Source organism: Aquarana catesbeiana, linkage group LG01, assembly GCF_042186555.1.
Source record: "Aquarana catesbeiana isolate 2022-GZ linkage group LG01, ASM4218655v1, whole genome shotgun sequence".
Lineage (NCBI taxonomy): Eukaryota > Metazoa > Chordata > Amphibia > Anura > Ranidae > Aquarana > Aquarana catesbeiana.
This window is the reverse complement of record NC_133324.1, coordinates 733767202-733787885: the sequence shown is the minus strand read 5'-3', so window position 1 is coordinate 733787885 and position 20684 is coordinate 733767202. Positions and strand designations below refer to the sequence as shown.

General features: G+C 41.6%; 1 protein-coding gene across 4 annotated transcripts in view; it reads left to right on the top strand.

The window, feature by feature from the left end:
* NR3C2 (nuclear receptor subfamily 3 group C member 2) overlaps positions 1–20684 on the top strand; it is a 532006-nt gene that overhangs the window by 488964 nt on the left and 22358 nt on the right. For all 4 annotated transcript variants that reach the window (XM_073604847.1, XM_073604838.1, XM_073604864.1 and 1 more), the window contains exons 7-8: positions 7256–7386; positions 14307–14464. In XM_073604847.1, coding sequence (XP_073460948.1) covers positions 7256–7386; positions 14307–14464 — 289 coding nt within the window. The remainder of the gene's footprint in view (positions 1–7255; positions 7387–14306; positions 14465–20684) is intronic.

The window sequence follows — 20684 nt, the reverse complement described above, 5'->3', positions numbered from 1 at the left end:
ATGCACTGGGATCACCTGACAAGGACAGAGAGGAAAAAGCACATGTTCCAATAAGTAAATGATATGATAAATCTAGAAAAATAGTAACAAAGCATAATATATAGTAATGGGGTTACCTATTGGGGATATAGAGCCCACAGCCTGGAAAACTTGCCCAGTAGTGTCTCAGCAAACCTTATGGAACATATGTCCCAAATGGTATTACTCCAAAGATTGTCTTAAATGGGAAGTTGTAGACTATGTATAATGTGCATTCAGGGTGCCGAAACTCCCCAAATCAAGCTGGATAAAATAAAAATAGAAGGGAGAAGAGGAAGATAATAAATATCTATCTTTTTCCACCATATGTTAAGAAATCTGATCCAACTTCTTATAGACAAAAGCATACCTGATGAGATGAAGGGTATAGCTTGCCGCACTCTGCTGAAATGAGACTGGACTGCCTCACAAGCAGGCATGGTTGTCTATATAATCGTTCCTCCCTGTGTGGGAGGGATTACCTATCAGGAACCTTGGCGTCTAATGCGCCATTGTGTTCGATCTCCCTGGAAACGGGCGCACAGCATTGTCATGCACCGCCCAGAGAAGAAGGAGCGTAATGTACGGAGTGACGTAATACGTCAGGACCCACCGAAGCACAAGCGCCAGCCCAACCAGGATGGCAGCGGGGAGCAAGAAAGAAAGAAACACTCAACTGGTCACGGGTGGGAAGGGCCACCTCCCAACCTAGAAGGGCAAAGCATATAACAAAGGTAGGATGCATAAGGAAGTGACACCGGGAAAGCATTCTCCCCATATCCGTTTTCATATTTGCATCTGACCGGCGCGCAAAAAAGATCAAGCTAATCCAGGCTGAACCCTCTCTATTTTTATTTTATCCAGCTTGATTCAAGGAATATTGGCATTCAGTAATCACCCTGACTGCACATTATACATAGCCTACAACTTCCCATTAAGACAATCTTTGGAGTAATACCATTTGGGACATATGTTCCATAAGGTTTGCTGAGACACTACTGGCAAGTTTTCCAGGCTGTGGGCTCTATATCCCCAATAGGTAACCCCATTACTATACATTATGCTTTGTTACTATTTTTTTAGATTTATTATATCATTTACTTATTGGACGTGTGCTTTTTCCTGTCCGTCCATGCCAGGTGATCCCAGTGCATGTCTGTTTTAATCACCATGGTGTTTGGGGAGGCCATTTTACTTGTTTCTGCCTCAACTATTCCTCTGCCTTTTTTGACTGGTCTTCATCATTATTCACTTGTTTTTATTCTACTGCTGCTGCTGTGTTACGATCTTCACCGAAGCATTGAAGTATTCCAGCAGTCTTTTTCCTTGGACAATGTCATACACATGTGGATGGTGACTTATGTTCTAATACATGTTTTGTTTTATAGGCTATATGTACTACAATTGCTGAAAACACCCTGAAGAAGGAGCTTTAAGGACTTTGAAAGGCGTTGGCAATTGGTTTATGCATAACCTTATATTTGACAGTTTAACCACTTAAACCCTGGATCATTTGGCTGGCCAGAGCACTTTTTGCGATTCGGCACTGCGTCACTTTAACTGACAATTGCTCGGTCGTACGCCGTGGCTCCCAAACAAAATTGACGTCCTTTTTTCCCCACTTTCGTTTGGTGGTATTTGATCACCTCTGCGGTTTTTATTTTTTGCGCTATAAACAAAAAAATAGTGACAATTTTGAAAAAAAACACATTATTTTTTACTTTTTGTTATAATAAATATCCCCAAAAATATATAAAAAAATTTTTTTTTTTTTCCTCAGTTTAGGCCGATACGCATTCTTCTACATATTTTTGGTAAAAAAAATTGCAATATTATTTTTGATTGGTTGATTGGTTTGCGCAAAAGTTATAGCGTCTACAAAATAGGGGATAGTTTTATGGCATTTTTATTAATATTTTTTTTTTTATTAGTAATGGCGGCGATCAGCGATTTTTATCGGGACTGCGACATTAAGGCGGACAGATCAGAAACTTTTGGCGCTATTTTGGGACCATTCACATTTATACAGCGATCAGTGTGATCAAAAATGCATTGATTACTGTGTAAATGTGACTGGCAGTAAAGAGGTTAACCACTAGGGGGCAGTGAAGGGTTTGTATGTCCTAGGGAGTGATTCTAACTGTGGGGGGGCTGGGCTATGTGTGACACGACACTGATCACAGCTCCCGATTACAGGGAGCTGTGATCAGTGTCCTGTCACTAGGCAGAACGGGGAAAAGCTTGTTTACGTCAGCATTTCCCCATTCTTCCTCTCCGTGAGACGTTCGCAGGTATCCCCGCGGACATCGAGTCCGCAGGACCCGCGATCACACTCACAGAGCTTGCGGCGCATGCCCGCAAGCCACTTCTTAAAGGGCAACATACAGGTACATTAATATGCCTTTACATGCCCTTCTGACGACGTATATCGACGTGAGCCGGTCAGCAAGCGGTTAATGCTTGTTTCTGTCTTGTGGTAAAATACTACATATTTTCATTGGTTGTATGTACAACTTTAATTGCACTTAGTATCAAAAATTGTTTTTAAAATATAACAAACATTTATATATTACATTTCTACCTTTGTACATTCCTTGAGTCCAGAATCCTTCTAGGGGGTATCTTTATCTTCTATACATACAAGGGATGTGCCCGTTTTAAGCAGAACAACAGAACCTCTTTTCCTTTATGTAATATCTCACTTATGTCAATGTAAGCATCCTTAGGCAAAAGAAGTGTCCACAGATCAATGTGCCAAGATATCCATCAGTTTGGAAATGACCACCTGGGCTATAAGATATAACTCAAGCACTGGCACGCTGGATCCACTCTACACCTGACATATGCGGCATCAGTGGCTGCTGTGAAACCTTGTGACAGAAGAGGATACTACACAGGGATTTAGTAAGAGTGTAGACTGCATGTACTTCGGGGAAGTTCCTGCTAGTAGATGTGGAAGTCCTGTGCATAGTTTATCCAGCCTCTGTCTGTGACAGAAGAGTCAGTTAAGGGTGCAATGACCTAATAAAGCTGAAAAAGACTAGTATACTTCTGATGTAATTGTGACAATATAAATTTTATGTACACAAATAGTGTTCCTATGGACAAAAGTGCCACATAAAAATCTAACCATGCCGCAGTGCCAACTGATAAATAATGTTTGCACCGAGTGTTGTGTGTTATGGCAAATTTCATCACAAGTCCTTAGTGGAGTGTAATTGTTTGTTTCCATCTGGAATTGTAAATAGGATTTGTAACAAACACCTGCCTGGCATTGTTGTTTGGCCACATAAAACCTTACCCCCAGGTCCCCATGTGTCTGTAGATCCAATAATGTGAGAGAGCATCTGCACTTTATTTCCAGTAATACAATACAGAATGGATTCTATAAACGATAGATAAACATGCACAGAAACTCAGACTTTCTGTACATATTGAGGAGACTGAAGTAAACATGGTGATGCTTTATTGCTGATGTGACAAGTTGCTTCCTGATTTTCTTTACCAGAGTTCTGTTTAAATGAAGAGTCTTCATGTGGTTTGTGGTGATATCTGTTTGTCTCTTGCAGTTGGAAGCCTTTTTTTTTTTGCCCTCTGTTGCTTTAGAAACCAGACAAGTTAATTCACTGAACTTTCAGCAGGTCAATATAGATTTTATGACTGTAGTTCTTCATAATAAAAATGTGAGAACAGTGTACCAAGAGTAAACACAGCTTTGTTTTATGGTCTGCAGTACAGTCACCCTGCCAGTGAAACTCATATTGTCAACTCTTTGGAAAAATTAGGTCCAATATCATTTTTAACCCTTAGGGCTGGTGCCAACAACCTGTGACCCACCAGCTAGTAAGGAGCTATGCCTATTAGGGCATTATGGCAATGGTACTTATCTAAGGACAGGCATGCTGGGATTTGTAATTCTACAATTTTGGACTATAGCTTGCATAACCGTATGCGACAACATCTATGATTTAACTCTGACCTTTTGACTTTAAAATTACAAAAAAGAAAAAAGTTATTCTTTACTATACTGGTAGTGTGGCACTGCACATAGTACTATTCAGTGCCTTGCAAAAGTATTCACCCCCCCTTGGCATTTTTCATGTTTTATTGCCTCACAACCTGGAATTAACATGGATTGTTTGAGGATTTGCATCATTTAATTTACAGAACATGCCCACAACTTTGAAGATGTTTTTTTTTGTATTATTATTATTATTGTAAAGCAAACAACAAAGGACAAAATAACAGAAAACATCAATGTGCATAACTATTCACCCCCTAAAGTCAATACTTTGTAGAGCCACCTTTTGTGGCTATCACAGCTCCAAATCGCTTTGGATAAGTCTCTGTGAGCTTGCCACATCTTACCACTGGGATTTGTGCCCGTTCCTCCTTGCAGAACTGCTCCAACTCCTTCCCGTTGGATGGTTTGCACTTGTGAACAGCAATCTTTACGTCTGACCACAGATTTTCTATTGGATTGAGGTCTGGACTTTGACTATGCCATTCCAACACATTTACATGTTTCCCCTTAAACCACTCAAGTGTTACTTTAGCAGTGTGTTTGGGGTCATTGTCCTGCTGGAAGGTGAACCTCCGTCCTAGCCTCACATCACACACAGAGTGGTACAGGTTTCGCTCAAGAATATCCCTGTATTTAGCACCATCCATCTTTCCCTCAACTCTGACCAGTTTCCCAATCCCGACTTCTGAAAAACATCCCCACAGCATGATGCTTCCACCACCATGTTTCACTGTGGGGATGGGGTTCTTTGGGTGATGTGATGTGTTGGGTTTGCACCAGACATAGCATTTTCTGTGATGGCCAAAAAAATTCAACTTTAGTCTCATCAGACAAGAGCACCTTCCTCCATACATTTTGGGAGTCTCCCACGTGTCTTTTCGCAAACTCAAAATGTGCCATTTTGTTTTTTGCTGAAAGTAATGGCTTTCTTCTGGCCACTCTGCCATAAAGCCCAGCTCTGTGGAGCGTACGGCTTATTGTCATCCTATGTACAGATACTCCAGTCTCTGCTGTGGACCTCTGCAGCTCCTCCAGGGTTACCTTAGGTATCTGTGCTGCCTCTCTGATTAATGCCCTCCTTGCCCGGTCCGTGAGTTTTGGTGTGTGGCCGTCTCTTGGCAGGTTTGCTGTTGTGCCATGTTCTTTCTATTTGGTTATGATAGATTTGATGGTGCTCCTAGGAATCATCAAAGATTTGGATATTTTTTTATAACCTAACCCTGACTTGGACTTCTCAACAACATTGTCCCTTACTTGTTTGAAGAGTTCCTTGGTCTTCATGGCAGTGTTTGGTTAGTGGTACCTCTTGCTTAGATGTTGCAGCCTCTGGGGCCTTTCAAAAAGGTGTGTGTATGTAATGACATATCATGTGACACTTAGATTGCACACAGTTGGACATCATTTCACTAATTATGTGACTTCTGAAGGTAATTGGTTGCACCAGAGCTTTTTATGGGCTTCATAACAAAGGGGGTGAATACATACTATGCACATGCCAATTATCAGTTTTTTGTTTCTGAAAAATAGTTTTATGCATATATTTTTCAAATTTTTCTTAACAAACTTAGACTATTGTATTCTGATCCATCACATATAATTCAGATTTCAGGCTAAAGGCTGTAAAATGTAACAAAATAGGTAAAAAGCCAAGGTGGGTGAATATTTTTGCAAGGCACTGTATATGCTTAAAGTGGTGATAAACCCAAATCCAAAATGTGATATAGTTCAGCTTACAAATCATTTGTTGGTGGTGCATTATTTTTTTTAGACCATCCCCCTCTATTTTTATCTGGTGATCTGGCTGGTAACACACCTCCTGTATTGCAGTGCCTCCACTCTGGATAAAGAGCACATAAACACATTTGGACAGCAGCATTGTCAGTCTGGGGGGAGGGGAGTGTTAGATGTACTAACAGATTTAGATTCACTAACAAATTGAAGCCAAACTCCAGCTCACACCTTTTCACGGTGTTACAGCATTTTTATTTTAGGGATAAAGAAGAGTGGGTTTGATAATAAAGTTGGCAGTGCCTCCACCCAGGTTAGGACCTTTGTGAAGAGGAGATTACTTTCCTAGGAAATGTATCAGTAATGTAAACAAAGTAATTTGGAGCAGAAGAACTACTGCAACCAGCATATAACATTAACCATACGTATATAGATCCACACCAGTATAGATATGAGACAAGCTTTATGTAAGAAAAGATTAATGATAGTACATATATCCAATGTACAAACAGGTATTATTAGCAAGGGGCCCAATAGGAGTCCTGGAAGAATTGTGCACATATACCCATGTATATATAGTTATTAATAGAGATACCTCCAGCTTAATGTTGCAGCAAAGTCCAGTTGCAGGGGCCCCTGTCTCTGTGTGGGAGAACTGAAGAAAAGATCAGCCATCATGGGGGGATTCTCCAACTGTTGTCTGACCTGCCTAGAATGGAACTTCTCACCACCAGGAACTGTGGTGTAGCACTGGAACTCAAAGTCAGCCTATCTACTCTGCGAGCTTTAATCCCTCCCTAGTAGTGCCTGCATAATAGTCTCTTCTGGTATGGAGCATGGACAGGACATGTAACTGTGACTTCCTCTCTCCCCACTTCCTCCTTCCAGGGTTTCCCAAGCTAAAAACCCAGGGTAGGAAATGCATAAATAATATATTTACAGGCATTTACAAATTCAGACAGTAGAGGGTAGCAAAATCAAAAATGAAAAGTCTTTATTTCTCTAGTATTCTTCTCTTTCTTGTGAAACCCTGGTGCAACCACTTCCTTCAGACAACACAAATAGTTACAGTTATCAATGATAACTATTACATGTGACTGGACAACAATACCGCTCTGCACCATGAAAATGCCATCCCCACTGTTACGCATAGTGGTGGTGGTGGGAGGCTGGGGGTCATGAGAAAATTGTCAGGATTGGGGGCGAGATGTATGGTGCTAAATACAGGCAAACTATAGAGTAAAACCTGTTTCAATCAGAAGAGACTTGACTTTGGGACATTGGTTAACCTTCTTACAAACACATATCCAAAGCTTCACTGAAGCAGTGTAACTGAAATGGCAAAATATCCAAATTCCATGTTTTAAGACTACACAATGCAGTAAAGTCCAAAGGAGTGAATACTTATGCATAACTCTGTATTTAATATCGCTTTTGCATTATACTGTAAATTTGTTTATTTACATGGTGTGTTTTGCTTTGCAGAGAAAGGATGCGCCATTCTGCAATGTACGAGCTTTGCCAAAGTATGCAGCAGATAAGTTTCGAGTTTAACCGTTTGCAGATAACCTTTGAGGAATACACAGTAATGAAAGTTTTGCTGCTGCTAAGCACAGGTAAATTTAAACTAATTGCTGTCCTATGCATGGTTATGTTTTTGTACCTGTTTTATTACACCCATATGGGCCATAATAGCACTATCTGAAAGCCATATCAGCTGTTTCTGACGACTTGGAAATTAGAATAGAGAAGCACCCAGCAAGCATTGAACACATTTTCTGTATACTACCCATTGTAAATATTCTGAATTTTTTTATAGCTTTCACACGGCTGTATACTAAATACAGGGTATTCAAAGTAGTACTAAGCACTCATTTTTTTAACAAATACATTAGATAAATCTTTCCTGGTGCAATATTTAGTTCATATGTGTACTCAGACACTTTTTTCATTCGTTACTAATGTTGGCTACAGATCCCTAAGCTCGACTTCCCCGTTTCCTGTTGAGGAGCCTACTTACTGAGTACCAGGTCACTTAGCTGTCTATCTACTGACTTTAACCACTTAAATACAGGGCATTTATACACCCTTCCTGCCCAGACCAATTTTTAGCTTTCAGCGCTCTCACACTTTGAATGCCAGTTACTCAGTCATGCAACACTGTACCCAAACAAAATTTTATCATTTTTTTCATAAAAATAGAGCTTTCTTTTGGTGGTATTTATTCACCACTGGGTTTTTTATTTTTTGCGACATAAGTGAAAAAAGACCGAAAATTTTATTAAAAAAAAACACTTTTTTTTAGTTTCTATGATAAAATTTTGCAAATAAGTCATTTTTGTTCATAAATTTGGGCCAAAATTTATACTGCTACATCTCTTTTGGTAAAAATAACCCAAATTAGTGGATATTTAGTCTCTGTGAAAGTTATAGAGTCTACAAGCTATGGTGCAAATCATTGAAAATTGATCACACCTGATGCACTGATGGCCTATCTCATTTCTTGAGGCTCTGAAATGTCAGGAAAGTACAAATACCCCCCAAATGACCCCTTTTTGAAAAGTAGACAGTCAAAGGTATTTAGTAAGAGGCATGGTGAGTTTTTTGAAGTTGTAATTTTTTCCCACAATTCTTGGAAAATGAAGATTTTTTTTATTTTTTTTTCACAAAATTGTCATAATAACATGTTATTTCTAACACACAGCATATGCATACTTCCAATTACACCCCAAAATACATTCTGCTACACCTCCCGATACCACATGTGGGGGACTTTTACACAGCCTGGCCACACAGAGAGCTCCAACATGCAGGGAGCACCATCAGGGGTTTTAGGAGCAACAGGTACTCGGGTACTCAGATGAACTGTGACAGCTACTCAGATGGACTGTGACAGGTTCTCGGGTACTCAGATGAACTGTGACAGGTACTTGGGTACTCAGATGGACTGTGACAGGTACTCGGGTACTCAGATGAACTGTGGCAGGTACTTGGGTAATCAGATGGACTGTGACAGGTACTCGGGTACTCAGATGAACTGTGACAGGTACTTGGGTAATCAGATGGACTGTGACAGGTACTCGGGTACTCAGATGAACTGTGACAGGTACTTGGGTAATCAGATGGACTGTGACAGGTACTCGGGTACTCAGATGAACTGTGACAGGTACTCAGATGGACTGTGACAGGTACTCAGGTACTCGGGTACTGAGATGAACTGTGACAGGTACTCAGATTGACTGTGACAGGTATTCGGGTACTCAGATGAACTGTGACAGGTACTCAGATGAACTGTGACAGGTACTCAGATGAACTGTGACAGGTACTCGGATACTCAGATGGACTGTGACAGGTCCTCGAATGCACTGTGACAGGTACTCAGATGGGCTGTGACAGGTACTCAGATGAACTGTTGCAGGTACTCAGGTAGTCAGATGGGCTGTGACAGGTACTCGGTACTCAAATGGACTGTGAGAGGTACTTTGATGGGTGGTGACAGGTACTTTGATGGACTGTGACAGGTACTCAGATGAACTGCGACAGGTATTCAGGTACTCAGATGGACTGTGACAGGTACTCGGTTACTCAGATGGACTGTGACAGATACTCGGGTACTCATATGAACTGTGATAGGTACTCGGGTACTCAGATGAACTGTGACAGGTACTCAGGTACTCATATGAACTGTGATAGGTACTCGGGTACCCAGATGGGCTGTGACAGTTACTCTGTTACTCTGATGAGCCGGTGACAGGTACTCAGGTACTCTGATGGCCTGGTGACATATACTCGGGTATTCTGATGGCCTGGTGACAGGTACCCAGGTACTCTGATGGCCTGGTGACAGGTACCCGGGTACTCTGATGGGCTACAGATAGGTACTCGGGTACTCTGATGGGCTGGTGACTGGTACTCGGGTAGTCTGATGGGTGGTGACAGGTAATCAGATGGGCTGTGACAGGTACTCAGGACTGTGACAGGTACTCAAATGAACTGTGACAGATACTTAGATGGGCTGTGACAGGTGCTCAGGTACTCAGATGAACTGTGACAGGTACTCAGTACTCAAATGGACTGTGACAGGTACTTTGATGGGTGGTGACAGGTACTTTGATGGACTGTGACAGGTACTCGGATACTTAGATGAACTGTGACAGGTACTCAGATGGACTGTGACGGTGTGTGAGCAGAACACGGTAACATCTTGTTACTGCGGTTTGTTGACATTCTGTGACCGGCTGTGATTGGACACAGCTGGTCACGTGGTAAAGAGCCAATTTCATTGGCTCTTTACTGCGATCGGGGTTGGGCTGTGTCAGGGTGACAAGCCTCATCCCCGATCACCTCTCTGCGCGCACCCTAGGGGCATGCACAAGCGCCGTACACAGTACATGGGACCGGCTGTAATTGGACACAGCCGGTCACGTCGTAAAGAGCCATTTTTTATTGGCTCTTTAGACGGATCTGGGATTGGCTGTGTCCGAGGGGCACACCTCATCCCCGATCACCGAGCTGTGGGCTCCCGGGGGCCCACAGGAGCGGCGAGAAGCCAAGGATGTCATATGACACCCTTCCATGATGGGAGATCCCATCTGTGGACGTCATATGACTATGGCCCGGTATTGAAGTGGTTAAGGATGGAGAAGGCTGTAGTGGCTTGCATATGACATTTGTGGCTCTAGTCTTTACTGAGACTACATATGCAAGGGGGGCTCCATAGAACTCTGCAAGGGAAGGGAGCCACCTTAAACTGGAAAGCTGGGCTAGCGCTGAAGGGACAGCTGAATTAGGCCAGCCATGCATGGTTCCAATCTCGACCTGTTCAGCAGAAACCAGTCGAGATTCGAACCATTAAAGGGGTTGTAAAGTCTCCAGGTTTTTCACCTTAATGCATTTTATGCATTAAGGTGAAAAACCTTCTGTGTTGCAGCTGCCCCTAGAGCCCCCCCCTTTTCACTTACCTGAACACGTCCTTTCCAGTGACGAGCATGAGCCCAACAGCTCCAGCTGCTGTCTCTGTCCTCATTGGATAGATTGATAGGAGCAGGATCAATTGGCTCCCGCTACTGTCAATCAAATCCAGTGACATGAGAACGGGGGCGGGGCCGAGTCCTGCTGTCTGTGTCAATGAACGCAGCGCATGCCTGCACAGGTGCCCCTATGGAAAGCGGTTTTCCGTGGGGGGCATCCGATGAAGAGTAGGAGCCAGGAGCGGCAACGGGGCACTCCAGAAGAGGAGGATCCCGGGCTGCTCTGTGCAAAACCCTTGAACAGAACAGGTAAGTATAACATGTTTGTTATATATTTTTTTTAAACGCGCCTTTACAATCACTTTATTGGGCAGGCTGAATGTACCAAGTTGATTAATCTATCAATTTGGGTACTACCAGCCTGCTGGATTCACTTACTGCTATAGCTGCTAGCAATAATCACTGTCTTCTCCTGGCGGGGATGGCTTCTCCCGCGCCCCCTGCTGGGAGAAGACAATGGCCCGCAGGGTGGGGATTCCCACATCAACACTGTCTGTGCTTATGCGGGAATCAAACAGTTTTCTTTACTGCAACCCGTGTTTGCAGCAAAGAAATTTGCTCCGTGTATAACCAGCCTTAGGAGGAAGATCTTTTTTTACATCAAGAGGCAGCATATATTGTAAATCTTCACCTCAGCAGGAGAAATGCAAAAAAGGGCTTTAATATCACTTTAACTCAAACTTCAAAAAGGTTTAATAATTTTACTGTAGGATTAAGGTTTTCTGTTTGCATATGTGTATCCACAATTAATGTCTATATTTGTTTTGGTAATACTCTTCAATCACAAAGCAATGTACAATTTTTATTGAGTCAAACAATTAAGAAGGTATTTAAGCAGCAAAACAATCTTTTGTTGCTTCAAATGAGAAAACTAATGAGTGTTTTCTTTGTGAGGTATATGGGAGGGATAAAAAGGGCAAAGTTAAGTGAGGCTTGATAAAGTAACTTTTGTGGCTAGATAAGACTATGAAGGGCCTTTATGTCTATTTTTCAAAAACCCCACTGACTGCTGTAATAACACACTTGGATGAGTGAGCCAAAAAAAATTATATATATATATATATATATATATATATACATATACACACACAGTGGGGACAGAAAGTATTCAGACCCCCTTACATTTTTCAGTGCCCACTGTATATATATATATATATATATATATATATATATATATATATATTGTAATTTGTATCAGTAACAGGAACTGACTGGTCTTCTGTGTTAAATAAGGCAATTTGCAATAAATGGGTGATCACTCATTCTGGCAATTGCACACATGCTGTTGCATGTAGTAGTGATACATTGCACACTTTAGGAGCACTATCTATTTTTATCAACACCATCAGCCCCTTCACACTCTTTCACTTCAGTTGTAATGATGAATTAACCTACAAATATCAGAAGTTTCAAAAGTAGAAATAATAACGATTAAAGGAAAGAATGAACACTTGCTACCTGAGGCATTGGTCCACCTGTGCCATTTGGTAAATACAGCACTGCAAAGGTGACAAAGCATCACATCTTCTGTTATAATTGTCTACTATATTTCATATACTTTCTGTAGGGAATTGGAAAATATCCAGGCTGAGAGTACGGCTGTGTTTAAGAAACCCAGTCTGAGAATCTGGGCAGTACTCCAGAATTTAGTATTTTCAGTTTTTTCATTTTGTTTGTACAGTTTATTTCTGTTTTACTTTTACTTTGTATCTAATATTTGTAAAATATTACAGCAACATTTGATTCTGAGGGTGTTTCCTATTAGTATTGTGTTTAATAATCATCATTGGCATCCTACTCTATAATACAACACTTATAATATCCACAGTTCCTAATGTATACGATTTATTGTTTTGGGTTTTTTTTATTTCTTTTCCTTATTCTGTGTAGAGTTAGTCCAAAATTTGAGCTGTTGCAGTGTATTTGTTATATATAGTAGACTCCTTTAAAGGAAAAGAGAAGGGGATTCTGCACACTTCAATAAGTGTCTCATTAGAAGAAGTGTTCTCTTGATAATTGACAATTTATCGAGTAGTCATTTCTTCTTTTGGACAGAATTATTCATATGTAATTACCAGGAATGTAGGAATGTATTGCTTAACGTTTCCATACCTGTTATGACTGTCATTAGGGTCAATATAAGGTTGATAAGATTTTGCAAAACTGTACTTTTTTTTTTTTTGCGTTCAACGTCAAGTTAGCACAATGCTTCTTGCACCTATAGTGATCATATTTTGACAACAGCAGTTAAAATCATTATGTATTTGCAAATAAGGAGGGCGTGGCTAATCCTTGCTGTGTGTGTCTATGGACGCACACAGTCCGGCTTGGAAGCACACCTGCATGGGTTCTCCCGTAGCACAAGGCTTGCAATGGAAGTACTCGTAGGAAAAAGAGTTGGAGAGCACTGGTGGGGAACTGAAGAGGAAGTAAGGGACTGCTCTGTGCAGTACCATTGCACAGAGCATGTAAGCATAACATATTTTTTATTGTAATGAAAAAAAGTAGGTTTTAATATCACCTCAAGTGATCATTGTTTAATCTAACTGGTGTTTGTAATGTCTTTGGGCAGTGGCATGCATTTCCCACCATTTCACAGATAACAATTTCACAGGTTGCAATTAGCTTGAAGCATTTTTGGTCAATTACAGCTGCTTCTCCAAAGATAAGCCCAGAACTGGGACTGCTTTCCTTTATATAATGCAGTATGTTAGCATGGACATTATCACTAATATAACTGCTGTCTTAAAATAAAAATTGTTCATTGGTCAAACCATCTGACTACTATCTAATAACTATAGGAATTTCTCAGTAAGAAGATACAGTATATATGCAGTGCAAACTCAGAAAGATTGCACTCTTTTTAAACAATTCCTGTCACCTTCTATGCTTCTCAAATATAGTTTGTTCGGTAATGTTTATGCAGGTTTCTATGCCTAAAAGGATAAATCAACAGGCAATCCTGACCAGGATCCTTTAGTTACACACCTATCTGTGTTCTTGGGCTTTTATACCTAGAATATTGTACCATTTAATATGGCTTTAAACAAATGTTTTGTCTTTTACATCTCTGACTTGAGAACTTTCACATGCCATTGCCCTGTCCACCAAGAATGCCCCTCTGAACCACTGGGACATTCTCATTTGATATAGAAATGGCAGTTGGCAGGACTGAGACTGAAAATCAGTTAAACTGGTTTTGCAGAGTCACATATATGAGGATTTGGTAATAGTAGGCATCTTGTGGTATCTGTTGTTAGAAATTACATTTATTTTTAAATGAATAACAGCCCTACTGTGTTTTTCACCGTACTGCTAAATAATAACCAATAAAAGCACCATTCTGTATCCGGAAATAGAAGAAATTTAATATAACAGTAATAACGATATAGCAAGGTAATCTTTTCATTAGCTCTGGTATGGTATCTGTTCTGAATACTTATTACATCATCAGGTGCATAATTCTTTTGCTCAGAAATCCATTCTTATATTTTTGTTCATCCTAGTTCCTAAAGATGGACTTAAATGCCAAGCTGCTTTTGAAGAAATGAGAGTGAATTACATTAAAGAACTGAGGAAAATATTAATGAAGAGTCCACACAGTGCTGGACAGAGCTGGCAGCGATATTTCCATTTAACGAAACTTCTAGACTCCGTTCACGATGTAAGTACCAGTCTACCGGTCTGACTTAGTTTACCTAAATCTACAATCCTATATTGAAAATGGAGAGTATCCCTTAAATAGTTTATTTTTATATAACAGATATGTTAAAGTTAGTTTTCTGTTTCCCACTACTTATTACACGTAGAGAATATTATAATATGATAAATTCTGTATACCAATATTGTATAAAAAAAACGCTTAGCAAGTGACATAGAAGGAAATTCCTGCCATGAAGGAGTTCTAGGTGATAGTTTTTACAAGGTTTTAGGATACACTGCCCCTACTGATTCTCATCAGTTCTCCTCCAAGTTGTAGAAGGCAGATACAGGAGGCAGGTGATGATTGCGTCCTCATTCATTGCCTCACACAATTACGCTCCCCCCTGCACTCCTAGAATATACAGATTGCAAGAAGCAGATAGATGAAAGGTGACTCTTATTGTTAGTGGTGGTATCAGATGCATTTAGAAAATAGTTCTACTACACTTTAGTTCTACTTGGTTAGCATATAATGCTAAATTTGATGTTGCACAATGTTGCCTTTTTGGGGAATAACTGAAAATAAAGGTCGACCAACCCTGATCCCATATAGGCGTTATACAAACTTTTAGTTAACCATCTCATTTATCATGTTTTACAAGTATATATTTTTTCTTAAGCACAGATTATTTTGTAAATGTGTGAGAGATTTTTAGGTTTAGAACCTATAAAGAGATCAATTAACAGGTCATGCTGGTGCAAAACCTGTAGGAAAAAAAATTAAAAAAAACCTTTTAGCTGGAGCATCTCAGTAGAATAAGTTGTGGGTTTTTAAAATGGAAGTTAAAGCAGATTTTTCTGATCTGTACCACATCTTCACCCCTAATCGGCACACCTTATCATTTACATTCTTGCTCTTTAGCTAGTATTCTTGATATCTAAAATCTTGGGTGCAATATTGATTTCCTATAGACTGAATTGGTAGTGTTGCAGTAAAATGACAGGAAAATGCTTTCCAATATCATGGGATCACATTTCCAATGTGAGTTCCCCTTGCTAGCTACAGTAGGTGACCGCGATATTGTGTCAATCTCGCTGCATTTCTCAGCGAGATTTGACACCTGCGAGCCCCGTCGCAGGAGCCAGCGCCGAGATGGCTCACTCATCAGGAAAGGAAAACTTTTTTTTCCTTTCGCGATGAGCGACAGGCAGTGCTGACAGCTGTCTGGAATGAATCCTGAGGGGGAACACCGTGCCAAATTTTAAATAAAAAAACGGCGTGGGTTCCCCCCCCCAGGGGCATACCAGGCCCTTAGGTCTGGTATGGATTGTAAGGGGAACCCCCTACACTGAAAAATCGGCGTGGGGGTCCCCCCAAAATCCATACCAGACCCTTATCCGAGAATGCAGCCCGTCCGGCCAGGAAAGGGGGTGGGGATGAGCGAGCGCCCCCCCCTCCTGAGCCATACCAGGCCGCATGCCCTCAACATGGGGGATGGGTGCCTTGGGGTAGGGGGCGCTCTGCGGCCCCCCCACCCCAAAGCACCTTGTCCCCATGTTGATGAGGACAAGGGCCTCTTCCCGACAACCCTGGCCGTTGGTTCTCGGGGTCTGCGGGCGGGGGGCTTATCGGAATCCGGGAGCCCCTTTTAATAAGGGGGCCCCCAGATCCCGGCCCCCCACCCTATGTGAATGAGTATGGGGTACATGGTACCCCTACCCATTCACCTAGGGAAAAAAGTGCCAATAAAAAAAAACACAGTACACAGATTTTAGGAGTAATTTATTAGGCAGCTCCGGGGTCTTCTTCCGACTTCGAGGGGTCTCCTTCCGACTTCGAGGGGTCTCCTTCCGACTTCTCCCGGTGTTCGGCCTCCTCTCCCGGTGTTCCGCCTCTTCTCCCTGGGCCCTCCGCTATCTTCTTCCAGCTCTTTTGCCAGCGGGGCCCGGTCTGCTGCCGCTGTCTTGTCGCTTCTTCTCTTCTTCCAATGTTGACACAACGCTCTCCGGCTGGAATGCTGTGTGCGAGCTGCAGAGCCATTTATATAGGCGGTGACCCCGCCCCCTTGTGATGTCACGGTCCCAGCATGCGCATAAGGGGGCGTGACCCCAGAGTCCCTGCGAATGCTGGGACCGTGACGTCACAAGGGGCCGGGCCACTGCCTATATAAATGGCTCCGCAGCTCGCACACAGCATTCCAGCCGGAGAGAGTGTTGTGTCAACATCGGAAGAGAAGAAGCGACGAGACAGCGGCTAGACAACGGTGACAAGACAGCGGCAGCAGACCGGGCCCCCCGCTGGCAAAAGAGCTGGAAGAAGATAGCGGAGGGGCCCGGGAGAAGAAGCAACGAGACAGCGGCGACAAGACAGCGGCAGCGGACCGGGCCCCCGCTGGCAAAAGAGCTGGAAGAAGATATCGGAGGGGCCTGGGAGAAGAGGCGGAACACCGGGAGAAGATGCGGAACACCGGGAGAAGTCGGAAGGAGACCCCCCAAAGTCGGAAGAAGACCCCAGAGCTGCCTAATAAATTACTCTTAAAATCTGTGTACTGTGTTTTTTTTTATTGACACTTTTTCCCTAGGTGAATGGGTAGGGGTACCATGTACCCCATACTCATTCACATAGGGTGGGGGGCCCGGATCTGGGGGCCCCCTTATTAAAAGGGGCTCCCAGATTCCGATAAGCCCCCCGCCCGCAGACCCCGACAACCAACGGCCAGGGTTGTCGGGAAGAGGCCCTTGTCCTCATCAACATGGGGACAAGGTGCTTTGGGGTGGGGGGGCCGCAGGGCGCCCCCCTCCCCAAAGCACCCACCCCCCATGTTGAGGGCATACGGCCTGGTACGGCTCAGGAGGGGGGCGCTCACTCGTCCCCACCCCTTTCCTGGCCGGCCGGGCTGCGTGCTCGGATAAAGGTCTGGTATGGATTTTGGGGGGGACCCCCATGCCGATTTTTCGGCATAGGGGGTTCCCCTTACAATCCATAACAGACCTAAGGGCCTGGTGTGCCCCTGGGGGGGAACTCACAACGGTTTTTTATTTAAAATTTGGCACGGCATTCCCCCTCAGGATTCATACCAGACAGCTGTCAGCACTGCCTGTCACTCATCGCGGAAGGAAAAAAAGTTTCCCTTTCCCGATGAGCGAGCCAGCGCGACATGCACAGCACCCTGTCGCCGAGAACCAGCGCGATGGTATCGTGCTGGAAACACAATCTCGCGGTCAGGTACTGTACTTTGAAATAGGAGCATACAATCAGGGTCATGTAAACTTGATTTTGGAGAACCATTTCTGTTGCTTTCACAAATTATTTTTATTATCGAAAGTTGTTAGTACACCTACTGTGGGTTTCTCCATTATGCAGAGTATTCCCAAAATGTTACTACATGCATTATATTAATTTTCTGCATAAAAAAAAAGCAGGGTGGCTAGCTATCGGTGGCTAGCTATCTATTCTTGTTATGAATACAGATAAAGCATGTCATATTTCTTGTAGTAGTTTACCTAATCATGCAGTGTTTTAATTTTGGTTACCATAAACGTTGTCACACTGCTTAATTATCACTAGCATCTGCCTGGCCATAAGTGTGAGATGACTTCAGGAATCCAGTAAAGGTAGACATTTGTGTTGGGAGATCAAAAAGGAACAGTTGAGATATAAAAACACATCAATTGAACACCTACGCAGTATTTATGTTTGTGAATGAGAAAATGATCGTGTAAAGCATTGCGCAAACTGTTGACACTATATAAATCCTGTATAATAACAATAATAAAATAAAGAATGCATGCATCTTAGTGAACTGATCCCTTATGCACTTTAGCAGAAGAGCCAGTTGGCCTCCAAGTATGTGTTGTAATGTCTGTGACAAGTTAAAATGTGAAAATATATACAAACCCCACAAACTGCGCAAAGTTTTAGGGCTCAGGAGCAGATGGCATGTATTTTGCATGTTTTCCACATTACTATATGCTTTGCATAGTTGTTTCCTCTCCTGCCTTTGAGAAGAGCGTACTGCACTAGTCAATCACATGCTTTTAATAATAACATTTACATCATAGCACATACATTTTATCTTACCAGTTCAAAATACCGACTTGGAATTAAAAAGTGTAATATTATACAGACCTCAATAAAATATTATAACTAAATGAAACCCAACTGCCAGAAGATGAATTTATTAAGAAAAAAAAAAACAACTTCTTAATGCCCCTTGGGGCTTCTCACACTTTATACAGATGACATAAGCATGCTTAACTGGTGACATAAAGCATCTAACTTCACTACACCCACTGTCATTGGCTAAGAAAGTGTTCTGTAAAGAAGTGTAAGTGACAGTCACAGATACATTGCTTGCTAAGACGGTAATTTAATTACAGACATTAACATTTAAGATATTATTCAGTAGGGCATTAAGCATGATTTAGTCCATCAAATCTCTCATTTCATTTCTCATGACTCATATTAGGTAGTGTACTGCTTATGTGGTCATTCTGTGGTCATCCCCTTATTTAAGATAATTCTAGTTTTCTGAGGCATTTAGGCTGCAAAATTTACTTTTGATTGTGATGCTAACCATGAGTTATACTGTACATGTTATTCGACAGATGTTAATGGGTTTGGTGTGTATAGATGATTTTGTATACATGGTGGCCACTTCTATCCCAGTACCAGTGTGAAATCGAAGTACAGAATATATGTAGGTATAGTAAATAGTATCAGATGCAGTCAGTCTGACAAATGTCACTATTTCTAGTGTGTCAGTCTGGGCTGACTTCTTGCAATTTATTGCAGAACTAAATTTCTTTCAGCCTGTGCAGCATGTGAACTCCAATATGTGTCCCAAAACAGCGGTAACTATGTCTTCAAGCCAAAAAACAAAAAATTATGATATTTAAATTATTTAACTAAAAGAAGAAAGAAACAAGTATCCTTAAATCAAAAGGCTCAGATCTGGGCCTATGGGACCTTTGACCTAGTAGCAGTTGCTTTTCCAAATATCATTGTTAATAACAAGAAGAATCAATATAATTTCGTAATGTTGGATGCAGAAATTTCCACTGGAAATTCTGTAGAACTAAGATCTCTTTGGAGGAACTGTTTGATTCAGGGTTGTGCTCACAGTAATTACTGCAGTCACCTAGAATTGTGCTCAAGCAGTTCATGTGTTATTCATCTAGTATCATCATACCTCCCAAAGTTTCTATAACCTGAAATCAAATCAAGTTTACTGTTGCAAATCAATATAAGCTACATCAGATTAATTGCATATGAGATAGGTGTCTGACTGTGAATTATTCTTAAGTCTTTTATTTGGCTATATTTCAAATTACTCTGCTGAATATTAAAAAAAGGAAACTAGCTAAATTTAGAATGTGGTGGTTTATAATGTTTTGACTGTGCTACCTTAACTGCTTGCTTTTCCTAGCAGCTGCCAAGTAAAATTCATGTGCTAAGACCTTTTATTTCCTTGTACATGTTTCTAAACCTTTTCATACTTCAATGTAGTTTTACTTTTATGAGGTTTAAAAAAGGCTTAGTAATCTATATCTTGGAAGAGACAGAAGTGATCTGTGTCCGTCTTGTTGAAGCAATATGTGGTCACTTTATTTGATGTCGAGCTCAACTTTGGACTGTACTGAGGTTTGTTATATTGCCGCTGGCATGCGAGAATACCTCTGTCTCCAGCGTTCGTTCATTATTTATGTTTCATACGCGATCATAGGGTGAGATGAGTGCATCTAAGGACAGACCATAACATAACAGCTTGGTGTTGTTTAAAGAATGTACATATGGAATTATTTTTCTGGAGTATTTTCTGCTCCCCTTCCCCAAGAAGCACAGTGGGAGGCCGAAAACATGATTCCCTTGGCAGTCATAGATCTTGCTTAAAGCACATCTTCCTTGCCTGATGCCAATGTCAAAGCTAGGAATCTACATATTGCACATGTGAATGTTGTGGTTGTTAGTACTATTGATCCATAGAAATTCCGGGCCTTTATTTTTCTTCTCTAAGTCTAGTATCATTCCATGCCTGCTGTCAGATGAGAAGTTTACTAGACAATATTGTATGTGTGACCAGAGCCAGATTTATCATTTCTGCCACCTTCGCCCTCTTGACAGGCTTAGTATAACACTGGCAAAATCAGTCATCAAGGCTACAAAACGTATGGCAATGCTGAAAGTGATAGAGAATAATCATGTTTAAGTCCTGATAATTTAGCAACCAATATAAATTGTA